Here is a 19844-nt window from a genome sequence, read left to right as displayed (position 1 = left end):
ACAAGCCTTCCAAAGGCTTTACGTTCACGTTTTTGTGACATAAAGCTGCAACGATGTTTTTCCTCTCACTTCTATCCTAACACTCTTCCCAGTTTAACTTGTTCCTTTTAATAGTAGTTGTTCTACTACTGGTAATGGGTAACCCACTAATAATGTACTGTAGGTATCTAAACTTAGAAACTAAACAAACTACTCTCAGGAGGAGAATAACATGCCCTTTACTGTTCCTGTTATATTTATATTTTATTACAGCTAAGTTTTCTTCTTTGAGTAGACTGTTGTTGACAAGCAGTGACTCAGCTTGTGATACAACTGATTTGTTTAAAGGTCTTGAATGTTGTTCATTATTACTAAATCAAAGAAGCACTAGTCATGCTCTTTATTTAGAAGCATGGATAATAATTTAAATATAAGAATATCACATTCTTATAGTACTCTAAACATGAAATTATACAACTAAAAATGTGAAGGTTATTTAAAACTCTTTAAAGACTTTATTTCCTACTGGAGTAAACTATAGTGTAAAGAGCAATATCCTGCAGAGGCAAAAGATCTAGACTAGAACTCTCAGGTGAAGGTGGCTGACTACTTTTCTTGGAGCTGTGTAATCCTATGCAAGTCACTTATCTGTGACTCTCAGGCACCACAAAAAGCATTTTTGAAGATCTAAAGAGAATAACTTGAAAATGCTCTATAAATTATAATATCATGAAAAGGTATTATATAATTATCAGTTACTATTCTTATATTCCTTGACTATACTTATATATTATACTTATATATAATTTATATTATTTAAAATGTCAAAAGATTATCTTTTTGGGGTAATACAAATTTCATCAGATGGAAAAAATCTGCAAATACCTTTTGTTTTCTGATTGCATAGCCTTCTCACAAAGTTTAAAAATCTACTGCCAAGTAGTAGAGAAAAACTTACTACTAAAGAGTTTACGTAGATGAATAATTTAGGGACAAATCTTATACCTTATCTGGTCCAGCTCCCTCATTACACAGATGAAATAAAAAAAAAAAAAAGGCCCAAAAAGATTAAGCAACTAAGGCAAAGTCAAACCAGTGAGTTTTCTGATTCCCAAACCACTGTCCTTTCAACCAAACCAGTTAATATGTAAACCCCTTTCTCAAAGAGCCTACCAAAATTATAGCCACACTACCTTTTAAACAATTACCAATTTTCCATATGTAAATCATAAACTCCTTGAGAATAGGTACTTTTCTCTCTCTCGTATTTTTACCTAGCAAAATGTCAACCATAAAATACTTTCATAACGTATGTTTTTTAATCAGGCCTAATAAAAAAGCTCAAGTGCATGAAAAGATGCTTTATATCATTAGGCTTTAGAGACATGCAAATTAAAACCACAAAGAGATATCACTACACACTTACTAAAATAGTCAAAAAGCTAAACTAAACTGAAGAAAAAAACCCCACAAAAAACTTATATTGCCAAGTACCAAGGATGTACAGCAACTACAATGCTCATACACTGATGACTGGAAATGCAAAATGGCACAGCCACTTCAGAAAAGTTTGGCAGTTTCTTACAAAGTTAAACATTCATTTACCGTATGAAGACATGGCCACCCAAAACACTGTACACAAATATGTGTAGCAGCTTTATTCAGAATCACCAAAAATTGGAAACAACCCAAATGTCCATCAGCTGGTGAATGGGTAAACAAACTGTGGCATTCAGCAATAAAAAGGAGGGCTAATGAATGATACATGCAGTAACATAGATGAATCTCCGTTTTATGCCAGATGAAAGAAGTCAGACTCAAAATGCTACATACTACATGAATTCCAGTTACATGATATTCTGGAAAAGGAAAATACGAGGGCAGAAAACAGATCAGTGGTTGCAGGTTCTGAATGTGAAGGAATGAGTTCACTACAAGGGTCACGAGAAAACTTTTTAAAGTGATGGAGATATTCTGTATCTTGACTGTGGTTGTAGCTATACAATGTATAGTTGCTGTTGTTTTTTTATCCTCACCCAAGGATGTTTTTATTGATTTTGAGAGGGGTGGGGAGGGAGGAGGAAGCATCCATGTGACAGCAAAACATAGATCAGTTGCCTCCCCTATATGCCCCAACCCCAACCGAACCTGCAACCTTCTGGCACCCAGGACCACGCTCCAACCAACTGAGCTGCAATGTATATTTGTCAAAATTCATAAAACTGTACACCTTAAAAGGGCAAATTTTACTGTCTATAAATTATGCCTCAGTAAACTTGACTTTTTAAAAATCCTCACCCAAGGATATGTTTATTGATTTTAGAAAAAGAGATGAGGAGGGAGGGAGGGAGACTGGGAGCGAGAGAGAAGAGGGAGGGAGGGGGACTGGGGGGGGAGAGGGGGGGAGAGAGAGAGAGAGAGAGAGAGAGAGAGAGAGAAAGAAACATCAATCAGTTGTCTCCCCATAAGTGGACCAAACCTGCAACCTTTTAGTATACCGGATGATGCTCCAACCAACTGAGCCACCTGGCCAGGGCAGTAAACTTGACTTTTATAAGAAGGCCTCATTCTAGCTCTTTCACTACCTGAGACCTTGAGTAAATTATTGAGCTTTTACAGCCTTTATGATTGATTAAGGGACTATAATATAACCTTACTACTACCCTTCCAGTGTTAAATCATATTACTGAATTGTAGAAATAGTTTCCGGGTCATGTCTGTTTTTCTTAGAATTCTATTTGTATTATGTTTATGGTTAATAATGTAATGGTAAATATTTCAAGACACATGAATTTAAAATGTCAAAATTAAAGCAATAATATTTTGCAGATGTCTTTTAATTAGAAACTTCACTGTTAGGTATCTAATTGTTTTTAACAATTTGTTTTCATTACCTCAAAGTACTAAAAATTTTAAGTAATATACTATACAACTTGGTGTAAACCTAAAATTAAAGGCAATCAACTTAAAACACCTAAACACATAAAAGGGTAGACATTTTATATCTATAAAATGAAAGAAATGTATATAAATTCATAGTTTATACTTACTAAAGCAATACATCTTTCATGAGTCATACAAAAATTCTACTTTCTAATCCAGCCTGGAACTGGGTTGTAATCAAGAGCTCCTCTTACTTAAACACTAAAGTCAATTTTACTTGGAGCATTGGGAATATCCTTGGGAGGATTTTGCTAATCCCTTAATTAAAAACATTTCTTGTCGTGTTTTCAGATGCTGCCTCTGCTGCTGCTACCACCAGAGTCATCCCTTTAGAGCACCAGTGCCACCTCTAGCTTGCTGAGCTTCTGTCAAAAAGAAAGGGGGTAGCCCGGCCGGGCATGGATCAGCAGTTGAGCATCGACCTAGGATCCAGGAGATCATGGCTCAATTCCCGGTCGGGGCACATGCCCAGGTTGTGGGCTTGATCCTCACCAAGGGGCATGCAGGAGGCAGCTGATCAATGACTCTCTCATCACTGATGTTTCTAACTCTCTCCCTCTCCCTTCCTCTCTCTGAAATCAATAAAAATATATTTAAAAAAAAAAAAAGAAGAAGGGGGGTAACCAGAGAGTTCTCTATACTATGGCTCCTCCAAGATGAATGCCTGCAAAAAGACCAGAGGAAAAATCACTCAGAAAGCAACCAGCTACAAAAGTCACTCTGAAAAGGTGAAGGAACCAACTCGTTACAAGCCTAGTATTGTGGCTATCAATGAAAATCATACGTACAGTGCATTTCTCACTTGTAAACTTCTCTTCCAGAATCAAGTATGAGAAATTGCTCAGGAATTCCAAACAGACCTGCACTCCCAGAGTGCAGCTCCTGGCACTCTTCTGAAGGCGAATGAGGCCTATCTAGTTAGCCTATTTGAAGACACCTACACGTGTGTTATCCATATCAAATATGTAACAATCATGCCAAATGACATCCTGCCAGCACAACTCATATGTGGAGAATGTGTTTAAGGTGCACTATGATAGGAAAAACTTATTCTTAAAAGACAAAAAAGTACCTAATTATATGACTACAAATGAAAAAGAAAAACAGGTGAGAGAATAAAGTATTAGCAAATTCCCCCTTTCCCCATTTTCATTTGTGTGTAGATTTTTAATATTAATTCAGGACATAAAACATTCATGTAAGTAAAATGTTTCAATGAACAAATTTCAGCAATTAAACTTCAAAATTATAAACAAATCTGTTAACTTGTTCTGGGGGAAAAACAAAAAAAACACATTTCCTTGGCCCCCAATGTCTACATAATAAAAATCCAAATTCCTTATAGGTATACAAATCCTTCAGAATTTTAAGATACAATGTGCCTGAACTATCTTTCCTCACTCCACGCTAGGCATCCTATGCATCCACGCTAAACTTTTGCTACTTCTTAAAATGCATTACTAATTTTATGTTTTAAATGTTATTTCTTCTAATTAAAACCTCTGGTCTCATTTTTTTACCCTCACCCATGGATATGTTTGTTGATTTGAGGGGGGGGGAGAAAGAGAGAAACATCAATGTGAGAGAGAAACATCAATCGGTTGCCTCCCGTACATGCCCCAACTGGGGATGGAACCCACAACCTAGATATGTGCCCTGACAGGGAATCAAACCCGCAACATCTTGGTGTACAGGTCAACACTCCAACCAAGTGAACCATCTGGACAGGGCTGACCTCCTTCTTTATGCAGCAATCTAGTCATCTTTTGGGAACTAGTTCAAATGTTACATCCTCACAGAATCCCCCAGATAGAGCCAACTGTATAGGATTTGAACTATACACATGAGGATATTTAGCTGAAAGGTCATAATCAGAACTGTAATTTCAAGTAGCATATTTAATAACTAAAAAATTGTTATCGGAAAGTTGGGGTATCATCTTCCCCACCGAGTGCTGGGGGTGGAGTCCTTTCAACATTTCGAGAAAAAGAATTTTCTGAGACTTACAAAGGATGATGAGTGATTTTTATTTGCGTGGAATTACAACTCTGTGTTTCTAAAGTACCATTTTCCTTAGTCCAGTCCTGGAAGAAGTACAGCTGGGGATTCAGTAGAGCTAAGGGCAAACCCATGGACACAAACAATAGTACAGGGAAGGCCTGGGGGTGGGGCAGATGCAGAGTGGAGGGGATCAATGGGGGGGAAGGGAGACATCTGTAGTACTTTCAATAAAGATAAATTTAAATAAATAAATAAATAAATAAATAAATGCAAAGCCAGTGTCCAGAGTTTCCATTCCATTTTGCAGCCAGGTCCAGTTCAGTATGCAGTCTATTAGTCCATTGTATGTGGGGGTCCACATGGCCGTGGGCCATGAGAGAGCCCCGAAAGCCAGGAGTCAAGTGAGAGAACTTCTTTGTTCAGGGAATTAAATATCCCAAATCTTCCTGTGATTGCAGTGGCCACACCCATTCTGGCCAACTATCTCTGTTCTCAGGTGTGACTGACAGCAAGAAACTTCCCTATGTCACCCCAACTTTACTGGGCATGTGTCTACCCCTCTCCCCCCACAGTGATCTTCAGGGAATGGATTGGTGGCTCCCTGAGGAGTGTAAAGCTGTAGCTTCCTGGCAAAGCTGCCCAAATGACATCCTATGATACTTGGCCTTCCCTGTGCTCTTTTCCTGTTATTCATAACTAGATTATGAGGTATCACTATGACCTCATTTTCATTTCATCAATAAATATTTATTGGACAACATTGTGCTGGTCCCTAGGTACATTACAGAATAAAGGTGTGAAGGAAGAAAATTTCCTCTACCCTCAGGTTCTTTTGGCTGGTCTACTAATCAAATAGACATGAGACAGATAAGAGGAAACAACCAAATTTAATACATACATATGTATGGGAACCCCACATATACAAGAGAGTCAGAGACCACATGCATAAGAGGTTCAAAGACAGAAAGGGAAAATAGGTATATATGACATTCTGAGCTAGGGATGAGGTAAGGCACCTTGAGATTTCAGAAGGTAGTTGCAGGGAGAGCACAGGTTTAGTAATTAGTAGCTTGCCCTGCTCTCCAGATAGATCATAAGAGGTTATTTCTGATAATCCCTTATTATGGGCAAGGGCCCTAATTCAAATTCTTCTAGGTAGTTAAGGGAGGGGCAGAGTGTCTCTTGAGCCCACAGCTAAAGTTGCCATTAGCTCAAAACAATTCTTATAACACAGAGGCACATCTTGGGGTGACTCGTTCTGAAGCTCTTACAAAGGTAATAACAGTAATGAAGAGTCATAGCAATGATGAGCTAACATTTATGGAGTGCTTATTATGTAGAAGACACTTTACATGTATTAACTCATTTAATATTCTCAACAACCCTAGGAGGTAGTTACTAGTATCTCATCTAACTAAGGTACAGAGAAGTAAAGTAACTTGCACAAGGTCACAAAACTGGTATTTGAACTCAGGCACACTGGCTGTCCTGGCTTTGAAGAGCTTCTTATCTAATAAAGGCATTAAGATAAGTAACAAGTAACTTATAATAAAGGGATATAATTTTTTAAATGCAAAAACTATAGTGGTATAGGATTTCTGGGCTAGGAAAATGGAATCAGGTTGAAAGAGAAGAATCAGGATAGGTTTCTTGTAAAAGCAAGAGAGGCTGGATTTTGCTGGTTAGACAGGATTTTAAGAGTATGTTTTTAAAAACCATCAAAATTCAAGACATTTTCATAAAAACAGTAATCTCTCAAAAATGGGTTGAAGCAACAGTTTTATGTCATTAAAAATGTTCATATCTATGGCTACTTTAAATATGTATGGTTCAGTTTAGCTCCATTAAACAAAATAGGGCAATTATTATTGCTCCCACACCTACAAACAAAGTAAATGGAAGTATGCAGTAGGGCAGAGAGGTGATATCTGTTTACTCATACTACACCAATAAAAAAAACAGGGTCAAAAATATATGTGCTCCTTAAGAATCTTGATGTAAAAGATCACATCATTTTGCCAATCATTTGCCATCACTGCCAAACACAATCATTTTGCAAAGACTCTTTAACAATGGATAATGTTTGTACAAAATTAAATTTTAAGCCAGCAATACCGGGGCAAAACACTTTAAAATCTATAAATAAATCTCACAGAAGAACAAGTCTCTGCATACCACGGCACCTAAACATGTTGCCTGAACTGAAGAAGGTCCTTAATACCAATGAATCAGTTTTTAAAGTAGTTGTCTCCCAGAACCTTAACTTACAATAGGTATTTAGATCTATATTTAATGCTATGTTTTCACAACCCCCTATTTTCGATAAAATCCTTTCTTTCCAATTTGGGCTACCATGGTACACTAGTACTCTGGAAATGTACTAACCCTCTCTCCTCCATTTTGGCAAAAAATTACAGTATCTGGGCATTAAAATACAAAAAATTCAATGACTAATCCAAAAAATGGAAAATAAAAAAGAGGCAAGAATCCTAAGATAGTACTTAAGAACTTGAATTGTAGTTTTCAGGTAAAATCAAAGTTCACCTGTTTAAAAATCTCTAAAAATCAGATGACAAAAACAAATTCCTACTATTCACACAGGGCAAGGGAATAGCAGTGACACATGAAGGCACACCTGGGAACAGTAATTCATGTAGTCAAATGTGGCTAAAATAAAACTGGCTTGGGGCAGGACACAAAAACATTAAGTTGGTTAAAGAGGATAGATTGAATACAAGCATTTAGCTCTGAAGCTTCTCCAAATATCTCTGAAACAAGAGTAAAGAAATTTTTTAAAGATCATAAACCCACAAGAAACCAGAAACACAATTTAAGAAGCTGGAAAGCAGAACAAGTGGTAATGACTATTATCCCCGAGAAAACTGAATCCTACATTAGCCTAGAGGAAAACCAAAAACACACGGTTTATTTCATATTTACATTTACACCAAAATAATAAACACCAGACAAACTCTTAAACTCTTTGGAAACATGATTGATTTGAGAGTTGGAGCAGGGAAAATAAAAGATGAACTGAACCACTATTTGGTGCCACTAGTAAGGAGTGCTCAAAAAGAAAGAATGACCACATGGCAATCAGAAAGAGATCCCCTTGGCCAAGATTGGAACAGTATGAGCAAAAAAATAAATAACAATAGTTCTGAGTTACAATCCAAAGAATAAAATAAGTATCTGTTAAGTCTATACTGATTTAAAATAATAAATAGGGGAGAAAGGACAACTCTTCCTCACAGAATTCCAATTAATCATTGTAGAAATAATGAGGGAAGTAAAAAATCACTACTAGAATACAACAGTAATTAGATCCACAGAAGGATCCTAAAATTAGTGGGCATAAATTTAAGCAGAAACAGGATATCTGCACGGCCTCAAGTATTTAGTAATTACTAAAGAGAAAAAGAGTAACTTTACAATGGAGAAATCTAGCAGACACCACCTTAACCAAGTGATCAAGGTTAACAACCCCAGTAGTACAGATCAGCAACATGTCTCCCACTACCTCCATAAGACGTACTGAGGACACATCACATCTGTGATATCCCTCTCTTTAATTCATAACCTCAATCTAATCATGAATAAACACCAGACAAACCCAAATTGAGGGTCATTCTACAAAATAACTGACCAGTATTGTTCAAAAGTGTTAAGGTCATGAAAGAAAAAAACTAAGAAATGGTCACAGACTAAAGGAAACTAAGTTGATTTGACAACTAAATTCAAAGTAGGATCCTGAATTTGGATCTTGGAAAATCAACAAAAATAAATTAGTAGAAGAACTAGTAAAATCTGAATAAATTCTGTAGTATAGTTAATAGTATCATACTGAGGTAAATTTCTTACTTTTCATAAGCTGTTGTAACAGAAGAACCAGCTTGGTGAAGGATATATGGGACTTCTGTATTCTTTTTGCAACTCTTTTATTAAAAAAATTAAAAAGAATAAAAATAACCTAAAAGGTTCAGGAATGGGCAGTTTCAGATACTCCAAGGATCTCCAAACATCTAAGAAAAGCACCTAATAGGAAGACAAAGCCCAAAGCAAACAAACAGAAAGGAAATTTGGAGAAAAGAAAGACTATGCAGAAAAGAAAACTATCAATAATTTCCTAAGAAAGTAAGAGAAAGAAGTTGCACCATAAAACAAAAATAGAATATAATTAAAAACTTTTTCCAGAAAAAAATAGCACTTGAAAATTATAAACATGATAGCAGAAATAAAACCTTAGTAGAACTGGAAGATAACATTGAGAACAATCTCCCAGAAAATGGGGAAAAAAGAAAAAGAAATGGAAAATAGATGAAAACAGACAAAATTAGAGAAGCCACTCAGTAGGCTTAACACCTAAACAAATAGGGATTCAAGAAAGAGAACAGAAAAAAAGGGGAAAAAATTATTTAAGGAAATTTCTCAGAACTGATAAGATACATACCAGAAATGGATAAAAAACAGACCTATTCCAAGGCACACACTACAGGAATTTCATAACTCTACGGAAAAAGATTATCCAAGCTTCCCGAGAGAAAAAAAAAGTTTCAAAACACTGGAAAAGAATTTTTGGGCATCTGATATCCCAACAGCAACACTGAAAAAAAGAAGACAATGAGCCAATGTTTTCAAAATTCTGAGAGAAAATTATTTCTGATAGAGAATTCTCTGCGCAGCCAAACTATCTTATAAAGCAAGGGGATAGAAACATTCTCAGACATGTGAGGTCTTGGAAAAATTATATCCCATCCAGAAAGCTATTGAAAGTGGTCCTTCAAAAAATGAGAAGGCAAGCAAGGAAAGATGAAGACATCACCAACCCGTGAGAGGCCTGAAAGGGTAAGATGACAGACAGTAAAGGCAAATCTAAGACAACAGCTGGAATTCAAAGAAATTCAAACAAAAAACTGGTAGGTTTGGAGATAGTAAGAGGAGATTTTATATACTTGAGTTAGGATTAAATCAGGGGTTCTCAACAGCAGCACTAATGACATCTTGGGCACATAATTCTTAGTTGTAGAGGGCTGTCCTGTGCAGTGTAGCATGATTCCTGGCAGCATGGCTGGCTTCTACTCACCCGGTACCAGTAGCACATGCCCTACCCTCCCTCCACCTACCTAACTTTGCCAAGTGTCCTCTAAGTTGCCCCTAGTTGAGAACTACTTGGCTAAATTAATAAATACCTAGAAAACTAAACAGAAGCAAATTTATAAAAATATTAACTCAGGGAAAACAAAATGTTATATAAGGAAAATAATCACAGTAAGCTACACGGCTCAACTATCCATAGTTTATAGTCACACTGATATAAACTTTGAACACTGATGTATCCAAACAATTTGCAATATGACAATATTGGGAGGGTTGGGCAGGACTGAGAAGTGTGTCTCTGTGTGGGTGGGGATAGTGGCAAACCATTTCTTCCTCTGTGGGAAGTCGGTAGATAATCCCTTAAAATGAAAAACCAAGAAAGAAAACTATAAGCAAGCTATTTTGAGATACGGAGATAAATATCAAAAGAATGAACTGAAAGTAGTTGCCACTGGAGAGCCTAAAACAGAGGAGAGAAAGGATGTGCAGAGGACTATAGTTTTTGTTAAGTAGTCCTGTAGAGCTATTCAACTTTCAAATGTGTGCATGTATAACTCTGATAAAAACTAAATTTTAAAAAATCAGTCAAGACTATATTATAAAGGGCTTTCCAACTGGTTAAGGCCACGTGAACTTAAAATTAACCAGCTATACAACTTTAAGCAAGATACTTAACCTCTCTAAGCCTTACTGTCTTCATCCACAAAATAAGCAATGAAAAAATTGCTGTCTTAAAGGGCTGTCATAGAAGTTAAGGGAAATACTACATGTAAACTGTTTGGCATAGTGTCTTGCACATAGCAGTGTGTGTAACAGCACCGATTATTCAATTTGCAGTGGAGGATAATAATTGTAAGCTTTAAAGCAGATAAGTCCCAATGTCGTATGTTTTGGAAAGCAATGCTGGCAGTTGTGAGGATGCTCGGAAAGAGGGGGGCTTAGCAGCAGCATGAGGAGAGCCACATCGGAGTGAGGAGAGAGAGGCAGAGCCACGGACAGAAGGGTAAGGGGACAAGAGAGACTTTCCAAGGGATGAACCAAGTACAGGATATACGAGAAAAAGGGAAAAGGGCAAGTCCAAAAACGCTGCTACTTTAAGCGAATAAACAGGCGGCAGCGACACTCACTGAGCAAGAGGACACAGAGAAAGGACCATGTTGGCAGAGGGCGTGACAACGGGGAGGGAAGGCAGGCGAGGCTGGCACTGCCCACATTTACAATGCAATCCTCTGTAAGTTACTACCTCAAAACTACAACGGCATCATCTAAATTTCTTTTTTTTTAGTAATGAACATGGCTCACTGTTGAAATACATAAAGAAGAAAATCTAAATATAGCCCAATAATCCAGATATCCAGAAACAGCAACTGTTAACATTTTAGAGTATTCCTTCTAAATGCATATAACCTGAAATGGTTTATTTTTTCCATGACAAAATTGGAATCACATACAACTCTGCATTTGGTTTTGTTCACTTTATTAAATGAGAATTTCCAATAATATCTGAATTACTAATGATTTTTATTAAAATTTAAGGAAAAAAGGCGAATTTTAAAAGAACCACTGAAAACAATGACCATTGCAGTACATTTTCTCAAGTAATTTCATTAGGAGAAATAATATGAAAACAATACTTATATGACACTCTCCATAACAGATACTGACAGATTTTTATAAAAAACTAACAAACAAAAACAGACAACAGAGATGAAAAACAACTTGTTCTAATGTTTTTTGGGGCTCTCAATATCAATGGCCCATATATAGTTGTGAGGTCCTTGTGAAGCTCAAATGAATATACACAAAACACATACAATAGTATCTGACATATAATAAATGCTTAATAAATATTGGTTATTACTACCATCATCATTAGTTCCAGACGGAAGTGGTGTTTATTGCATGGAAAAGAGAGGCAGGAAAAAACTTACTAAGATATGGAACTGCATTCTTTTCCTTTCATTTTTCCATCTTCTCTACATTTATATACTCCTCGGACACCACTTTAAGTGTTGCAGTGAAAGTATTACTTTAAAAGCATTAGTAAATATGCACCCTATCCTTAATTATACTATAAGATACTTGAGGGAAGAATGAATGTTTTCTATTTCTTCTAAATTTTCCCTATATGGCAGAGTACAATAATATACACAGTGAATACTCAATAAATATTAATGTCACAAATCCTTATAAGGAAACAGAATAATAAATAATAAAAACAACAAAGCAATAAATAAAAACTGTGAAGATATTAAAAGCAGGAAAAAGTGAGGTGAAAAGTTTTATTGTTAACCACAATGAACAGACCATACTCTCTTTGCTCTTCTCTGGGCTCAACAATTTAGGAGGAACACTAAAGGCACTGAAACATGTCTAAAAAAGAGAAACTGAGAACCAGAAACAGTTCAAGAATTGAGATGCTCAGACTGTATGTAGAACACACAGGGTTTGCCTCCTGCTCTCATCCTCCACCTTCTTTAACGAGAAAAAGACAACCTGTGGAAAATGATTCAAGGTTTCTCTATTGTTCAGAGGCAACTATCAAAAGATGGCCACAATAGAGATCTAGACTTCTCTCAACTCAAAAACTTAATAGATCTCTTCTAAGCCAAAGATATTATGAGAGATTAATCATGAAGATGTTCAAGCAAAGGCTGGAAAACAGCTTGCCAAGGATTCTGTGGAAAACATCCAAGCAGGGGGTAATCAATTAGAATTCTAAGTTTCCATACAACCCTGTAACCACATCAATGAATATTACTGAATATCTGCTCCCAGAAGGACACTGTCCTAGACCTATAATATATACAAAACAACAGAAAGAAACATACAAAGATCTCTGCTGCCAAGAAATTAATAACATAACATACAAAATGTATATTACAGTTTGAGACCATTAACAGATGTCACAAAGCACTATTTGTTAATTGCCAAGTGAATTCAGTATATATATAAAGGTCTTCTAAGAAGAAATCCCTAAGCTTAAAATGCTCAGAAAGGGCTTTTTAGAATAAATAGAATATGAGGTACTTGTGAGGAAAAATATGTATGAAGCTTCTGAACAGGTAGAGAGAAGTAGGAAAGAGAGAATAGCAGAAAGAGAAGTGAAAAGCAAGTTAGAAACCTGTTTGGCTGCATTAAAAACTTGTTTCATGGGAGAAGAGCTAAGCTGAAAGGGCAGGTTGTGGCCAGAATCAAACTGTACTAGGCCTTGAATATCAAGCTAAGTAGTTTCAAATGTATCCTGCATACAGCAATTGCAACAACTACTCAACTCTGCTGTAGCCATAGACAATGGTAAATAAATGGGGGTAAGGGAAGTACATGGCTGCATCCAAAAAAACTTAATTACTAATACTAAAATTTGAATTACATATATTTCTATGTGTCACAGTATTATTTTGATTTTTTTCAACAATCTGAAAATGTAAGAATAATTCTTAACTCATGTGCCATACAAAAACAGACTGTGAGCTGGATTTGGCTCACAGGCTATAGTTTGTCAACCCCTGTCCTATACTAACTAAGCTGTCTTCTTCAGTAGCCCTCTAACATACATGTGTCCTTGAGCTTCAGTGACCAGAATAATATATTACTCATTCAACATGCATGAATGGACACACCTATCCAAAATCTAAATCTAGTAGGGCCCGGCCGGGTATAGCTCAGCGGTTGAGCTAGACCTAGGATCCAGGTGATCGGGATTCGATTCCCAGTCAGGGCACATGCAAAGGTTGGGGACTTGATCCCCAGTTGGGGAGGCAGCCAATCAATGACTCTCTCATCGATGTTTCTCTCTCTCTCTCTCCCTCTCCTTTCCTCTCTCTGAAATCAATAAAGATATATTTAAAAATAAATAAATAAATAAGTCTATCTAGTAGGGGTTAGAGGTTCCCTATACAAAGGTCCTCAAAGCAAACAAAAACAAAAAATCTCCAAATTGTTGATATTAAACCATTAGTCGGATGAAATAAATTTTTAAATTTTGTAATTTCTTTTCACAAAGTAACTATACATAGAGAATTACAAACTGTTCTTACAGAGAGCCTTGTTGTTACTTGGAGGGACCTGTAAAATAGAGTATAATCAAGAGGATTGTCGGTTCTAGTCCTAGCTCCGTCATTAATTCATTATGTGACCCTGAACAAATCATTCTCAATCCTCTGGCCCTAATTTTCTCATCTGTAAAGTGAAGGGGTATAAGTTACTAGATGATCACTGTGCTCTCTCTCAGCTTTAGCACTATATGATTCTACTCCTGCTTAAAAAGATCAAGAGGGGATGACAAACACCAGACAAAAGTGATAACTGAGGGGACAGAATAGAAGAGAAAGGCATTGACTAAATGAGTGGGCAGATAGGACAAACAGGTAGGAAAAAAGACCAGAAAAGTACAGTATTACTAATATCAAGAAATGGTGCAGGGCTGGCATGGCTCAGCGGTTGATCCAACAATGAACCAGGAGATCACGGTTGGATTCCCGGTCCCAGCACATGCCCGGGTTGTGGGCTGGATCCCCAGCAGGGGGCGTGCAGGAGGCAGCTGGGTCAATGACTCTCATCATTGATGTTTCTCTCTCTCCCCCTCTCCATTCCTCTCCCCAAAATCAATAAACATAAATAAATAAAATCAAGGAATGGTTTTTTGTTTTTAAGGATCAAAGGCAAAAGAAAATTAAAGGAAGGGAAGCAAGCAAGAATTACTCAAGGAACATGGCCATCAGAAAAGAAAGAACTAGTTAGCTCGCTAAATAAAGGCAAGGGCTTCAAGTGACATTCTTAAGATCTGAGAGTACTGTTCGAGCTCCCAGAAATCATGAGATGAGCCAGGAGAAAAGAAAAGACTGAAGGCGAGGGTAGGGAACAGAAAATAAAGGCATATGGTCCTGGGAAAGTAGAAAGAAAAATAAGCTGGGGTGAACTTGAAGCCTCAGGTAAGGGAGTTAGTCTGACAGGCATTTTTATCTTTAAAATCCAAAAGGGTAAAAAAAAAAAAAAAAAAAAGCATTACAGTATCAGTTTTTATGTTTTATATACATCATATAATTAGGGAAATAAACCTAATGTTGGCTTTTCTTAAAGCAGAGTTCCAATTATCTTATACTTTCTAATGGTGAAAACATTAAGAAAAAAGTATTTATATCACAGATACATAATTTCAGTATCACCAGAGCTAGCTTTAAGTAGCAACAAACTGCTACAAAGCAACTAAAAGAGGCAAAAAAAAAAAAATGTTTAATGAACGTCACCCATAAATATCAAGATCCTGCTAACATAGCTAATTTCAACAGACACCTGCCTCTACTTAAGGTATACGAGAAATAAAAATCCAAAGCATTAGGATGAAGATTAGCCAGTTAAAAATACACATTTGTATATGCTGAAAATATTTATAAAGCCAACCGAGATGCTATCACCATATTTAAATTCTTGGCCAGTGCTGGCTTCTACAATCTTCTACTCAAGAGAGGCCAAGGAGTCGAGGCTTCTCCTATCACTTGCCTTTAAGAATTTAAGAAGTCGCCCACACTGGCATACACACCCCAGCCGACAGAAAGTAGCCGGGCCCCCATATGGCCGTGTTGGGCGCTCTCACCCACCCGTGAAAGTCACGTTTACTACTTTCAACGCTCCTCGCTAGGCCCCGCCAGGGAACAGCAGTTCACCAAGCCTTCAGTTAGCTCTGCCTCCCGCAGACCTCAAGTTGGTGTCGATTTCACAAGCCCTGAAAGTTACACGCCGCCCTGTCAAGCCGCAGCGCGCGTCCCCCCGAGCCGAGCGGCTCCGGAGCTGCCCCCGAGACGGCCCGTCGCGGCCCGACACGCTCCGAAGGGCTCAAAAGGCCGCCTGCCCCACGCGGGACCCCGTTCCTCCCCGCCCGCCCCGCCAACCCCAGGAGGGAGGCCCCTGCCTCCTCGGCCCCGAGATCCCGCCGGGTCTCCAACTGCTCGCCGCACCCCCAGACACCCCCGCCCCGCCGCGCACCTCCCCCTCGCCCCACGCCCGGGCCCGCACTCGAGCTGGGCCCGCAGCCCGCCCTGCCCCGGGCCTGCGCTCCCTCCGGCGGCCGCAGGCCTCGGGCCTAGCGTGCTCCCGGGCCCCTCACCTCCTTCGGGACCAGCTGGTTCTCCTCGCCGGGCACCATCGCTCAGACCCCGGCCGCTCCTCTCCGCCCTGCGGGGGAGTGGGGCGGTGCGGCGGCTCAGGAGAGACGAGCAGCGGCAGTCATCCTCGCCACCGCCCGCGCGCCTGCAACCGCGGAGGCCTCAGCCTGGGCCTGACTCCAGCGCGCAGAGACCGACCCGCCGCTGCTCCGCCGCCGCCGCCGTCGTCGCCGTCGCCGTCGCCTTAGTTGTCGGCCCCTCCCCCAGCCCGCTGCAATCAATGGAAAAATGGCGGCGCCCGCTCTCGCGAGAATTGGGGCCGTCGGGCTCGGAGCCCGGCTCCTGGCGCCCGACGCGCCGAGGCAGCTGTCGCTCGCGTTTAATGACTTCAGGTCTTACTCAGCCCCAAGGGCTAAAAAAATTGGTGGAGCGGCTACGCGAACGCTTTTCTTTAGCGGGATTCTGGACCGTCCGCCTCGGGCCGCCTCTGCCGCCTGGGAAAGGCCCAGGCCTAGGCCCGCGCTCTCGGGCTCCGCGTACTCCCCGCGCTCCCGGGGACACGCGCCGGAGCCCTTCCCCGACCCACCGCGGGCGCCGCTCTCCCCTCGGCTTCAGGAGCGCCCCGCCGCCGCCGCGGGCCCAGGCGGGAAGCCCCGCGCTCCCCGTCCCCTCCGCCCCTGCCGACGGGCCCCGGGCGCCGCGGGCCCAGGCGGGAAGCCGCGCGCTCCCCGTCCCCTCCGCCCCTGCCGACGGCGCCCGGGCGCCGCGGGCCCAGGCGGGAAGCCGCGCGCTCCCCGTCCCCTCCGCCCCTGCCGACGGGCCCCGGGCGCCGCGGGCCCAGCTCCGGCCCGGGAGCCGGCGGCCCCGCATCCCCCGCGGCTGCAAAGGCGCTGCGTTCCCCAGCGGGCGCCGGCTGGGCCCAAACGGCTGCCGAGGGCAGGGCCGCAGCCGAACCGCGAGCCCCTTTAGAGACGTCCCCGGCCGCCCTGAGCGCTGACTTGCGGTCGGCGCTGCGCGCTTGTTTTACACCAAAGTCTGCAGTAGTTATTTCTCCAAATCCTACTCATTCCTCAAAGCCTTCCTTTTATTACAACGTTGCTTCAATAAAAAACAAAGCCTCTCTTTGTGAGGACTCAGTGGGCGTCCTTCGTGAAGACTTCGTGGGTGCAGTGACTTCCCCGCGCGCCCAGGTAACCGTCCCGCCGCGCCCCTGACCCGCAGCGCCGCCCGGCGCGGGGCGCTCCCCGCTGTTCCTGATTGCGCTCCATTAGCACAAAGAAAAAACACGGCTATGTACTTACGCAGGTTACATACTTGTTGGGTATGATATAAGACATAAGACAAAGAGGAAACAAACTTATTTAAAGTATCTATAAGTTATTTTTACATTAATGGTATAAACTTCCTTATTCCTCTCAGTAAAAGTATTAAGTGAAAGCAATATGATTGACTAGGTTTCCGTGTTTTTAAAAATCTTAATATCTTGTGAAACTTATTAAAATGTCTGATTCAGCCTTCGGGCTATTTCTGTACTTCGTTTCAATGGCTGTCATAAGCTGAGAAAGGTAATTCACAAAGATAATGCAGATCCTAGTGGAAGAAGTACATCTTTGGCTGCTCTTACTAATGCGTTTCCATTTTTAACACTTCCATCCACCAACCATGAAAAGTTTTTGTTGAAATTCCACTAGTAACTTTCTATGTTCCCTTGTTCTCAGCCAGAAGGTGCTGCATTTTTATATTCTTAATAAATGGGTTCAAAATTCTCTGGAATCATTGCTTGGAGGATTTCTAAATAGATTGGGAAATTCTGTCTTCAAGTTTTCATGTACATGTATGAGTTTTAGAGGTATGAATCTTGCCTTTAAAATTTGTTCATCACAGATTTTTGCATTAGTTTTGACTTTTTAAAATGTTGCATTTAGATAATTCTCTTGATTACTGAGTTTTGGGGACTCCCTTAAATGGTGCACCTGAAGTGAATGCCTCACTTGCCTCACAGTAGTCCCAAGCCTTGGGTAGCATACATACATTATTTTTGTATCACAGTCATGCAATGGAAATGTCTCCAAATCTTTGATTTCAAAATGTCATCTCCACTACCTAATAAGATGACTTCTTTAGAGCTCATGCTAGAAGTAGACATGTCACCTCTACTCTTGTCATTTTTGCATGTAATTGCATTATGGTCTCCAACTTATGTTTTCTTTCCAGAAATCTTTTTTAGCTACTTTCATTTTAGTGGGAGTTAGTTCAATGAAATAATAATTAATTGGCAAACCTACTTAGCCCAGGACACAAACTAGAATAAATCACAATATATTGAAAAGAAAGGAAAGAAAGAAATCCCTGAATTATTCTCCACATTATATAACTTGCACTTGTCACTCATTAATAGTGAGATTCCAGTGTAAATCTATATGGTAAATATTTATAAGACATTTTATTTTTGTTCTTAGAAAAAAATAAGTATGTTTTAAAAGTTCTAATATTTTCTTCCCATGATCCACCTTTTGTGGTTACACACTCTTCTCTTTAAAGGCCATTGGCATGACCCTACTGGAGCCTGATAAGTTGATAGGTATACAATTAATATTTCTGGAATAAGGATATGAATGCATTAATTGATTAATAAATAGATGAACAAATGGAGATGTATGGCTACTCTTTTTAGTAAATGAAGTTACTGATATTACATATATATGTGTTTATTTTATAGATGAATTTTGACTCCAGCCCTGACCTCTCCCATGGGCTTCAGACACATGCATCCATCTACCTTTTTGATGACTCTAAAGACCTCAAATGTAACTTGACCTAGTATATGTATAACTTGCCTAGTGTATACTAAACAATCAATATATACTGGCTATAATTATCCCAGCACTAGACTGAGCTCCACCATGCAGCCCTGACAATGCCTAGCATTGAGTAAGTGAGTAAATAGCTAAAATAAAAGTACTTTTATTACCGTGAACACTTTTAAATACACTTTTTATTTTAGGTAAGTTTTAGATTTGCAGAAAGGTGCTAAGATAAAAGAGAGTCCACATGTATGCCTCCCAAGTTCCCTCATGGTCATTTTGCAAATGAATAAACCTTGTTAATCACCCAGCAACTAAACTCTGATAGTTTCATTGGTGCCAACTCTTCTTCACTTACATAGTATCTCCCTGAAAATGCCCAATATTTTCTTCTTTGAAAATGGCTCTGAAAAGAAATTCAACTATTATTAACACTGAGACTGAAGAAATTAATAAAGTGATGGATCTTAGCCATGAGATCCATCTTTGGTTAAGTTAGAATAGAATGTAAAATTAGTCAGTGGCTTATATTTGTAATAGAGATGACACCAGCAATAAGGAAACAAGAAAAATCAGTTTGGGAAACTATTTCAGTGAGTGCTTCCACCACCACAGAAAAAAAAAAAAAGTCATCAATTGAGTAGAAAACCTAGTAAACATTAAAAAGAATGCTATTGGTGTAAAAGTAAAAATAAGAACAGGAAACATGATACTCAAGAAAATGTAATTCAGAAGAAACCTAGGAACGTGTACAAATCTTTTTATGAAGCAATAGAGAGGACGTTCATAGAGCTCTCAACCCACTTTGGCCACAAAGAAGATTGATTCAAGGACCTGACATAGCTTTTTTCTATTGACATAAACTTTTAAAAAATCATTGCTATAGACGTACTTGCCTCTTTCCGAGCTGAAGAAA

At 39.5% G+C, this 19844-nt stretch overlaps 1 protein-coding gene across 1 annotated transcript in view; it reads right to left on the bottom strand.

Moving 5' to 3' along the window:
* The window catches only part of USP47 (ubiquitin specific peptidase 47), an 85769-nt gene extending 69527 nt beyond the window's left edge, over positions 1-16242 (bottom strand). The window contains exon 1 of the mRNA XM_087821732.1: positions 16127-16242. Coding sequence (XP_087677858.1) covers positions 16127-16165 — 39 coding nt within the window. The 5' untranslated portion in view covers positions 16166-16242. The remainder of the gene's footprint in view (positions 1-16126) is intronic.
* Positions 16243-19844: the final 3602 nt, after the last annotated feature.

Source organism: Miniopterus natalensis, chromosome 11 (assembly GCF_054644295.1).
Source record: "Miniopterus natalensis isolate mMinNat1 chromosome 11, mMinNat1.hap1, whole genome shotgun sequence".
NCBI lineage: Eukaryota > Metazoa > Chordata > Mammalia > Chiroptera > Miniopteridae > Miniopterus > Miniopterus natalensis.
The sequence above is the reverse complement of the archived record's forward strand: the minus strand, read 5'-3'. Positions and strand labels throughout refer to the sequence as shown.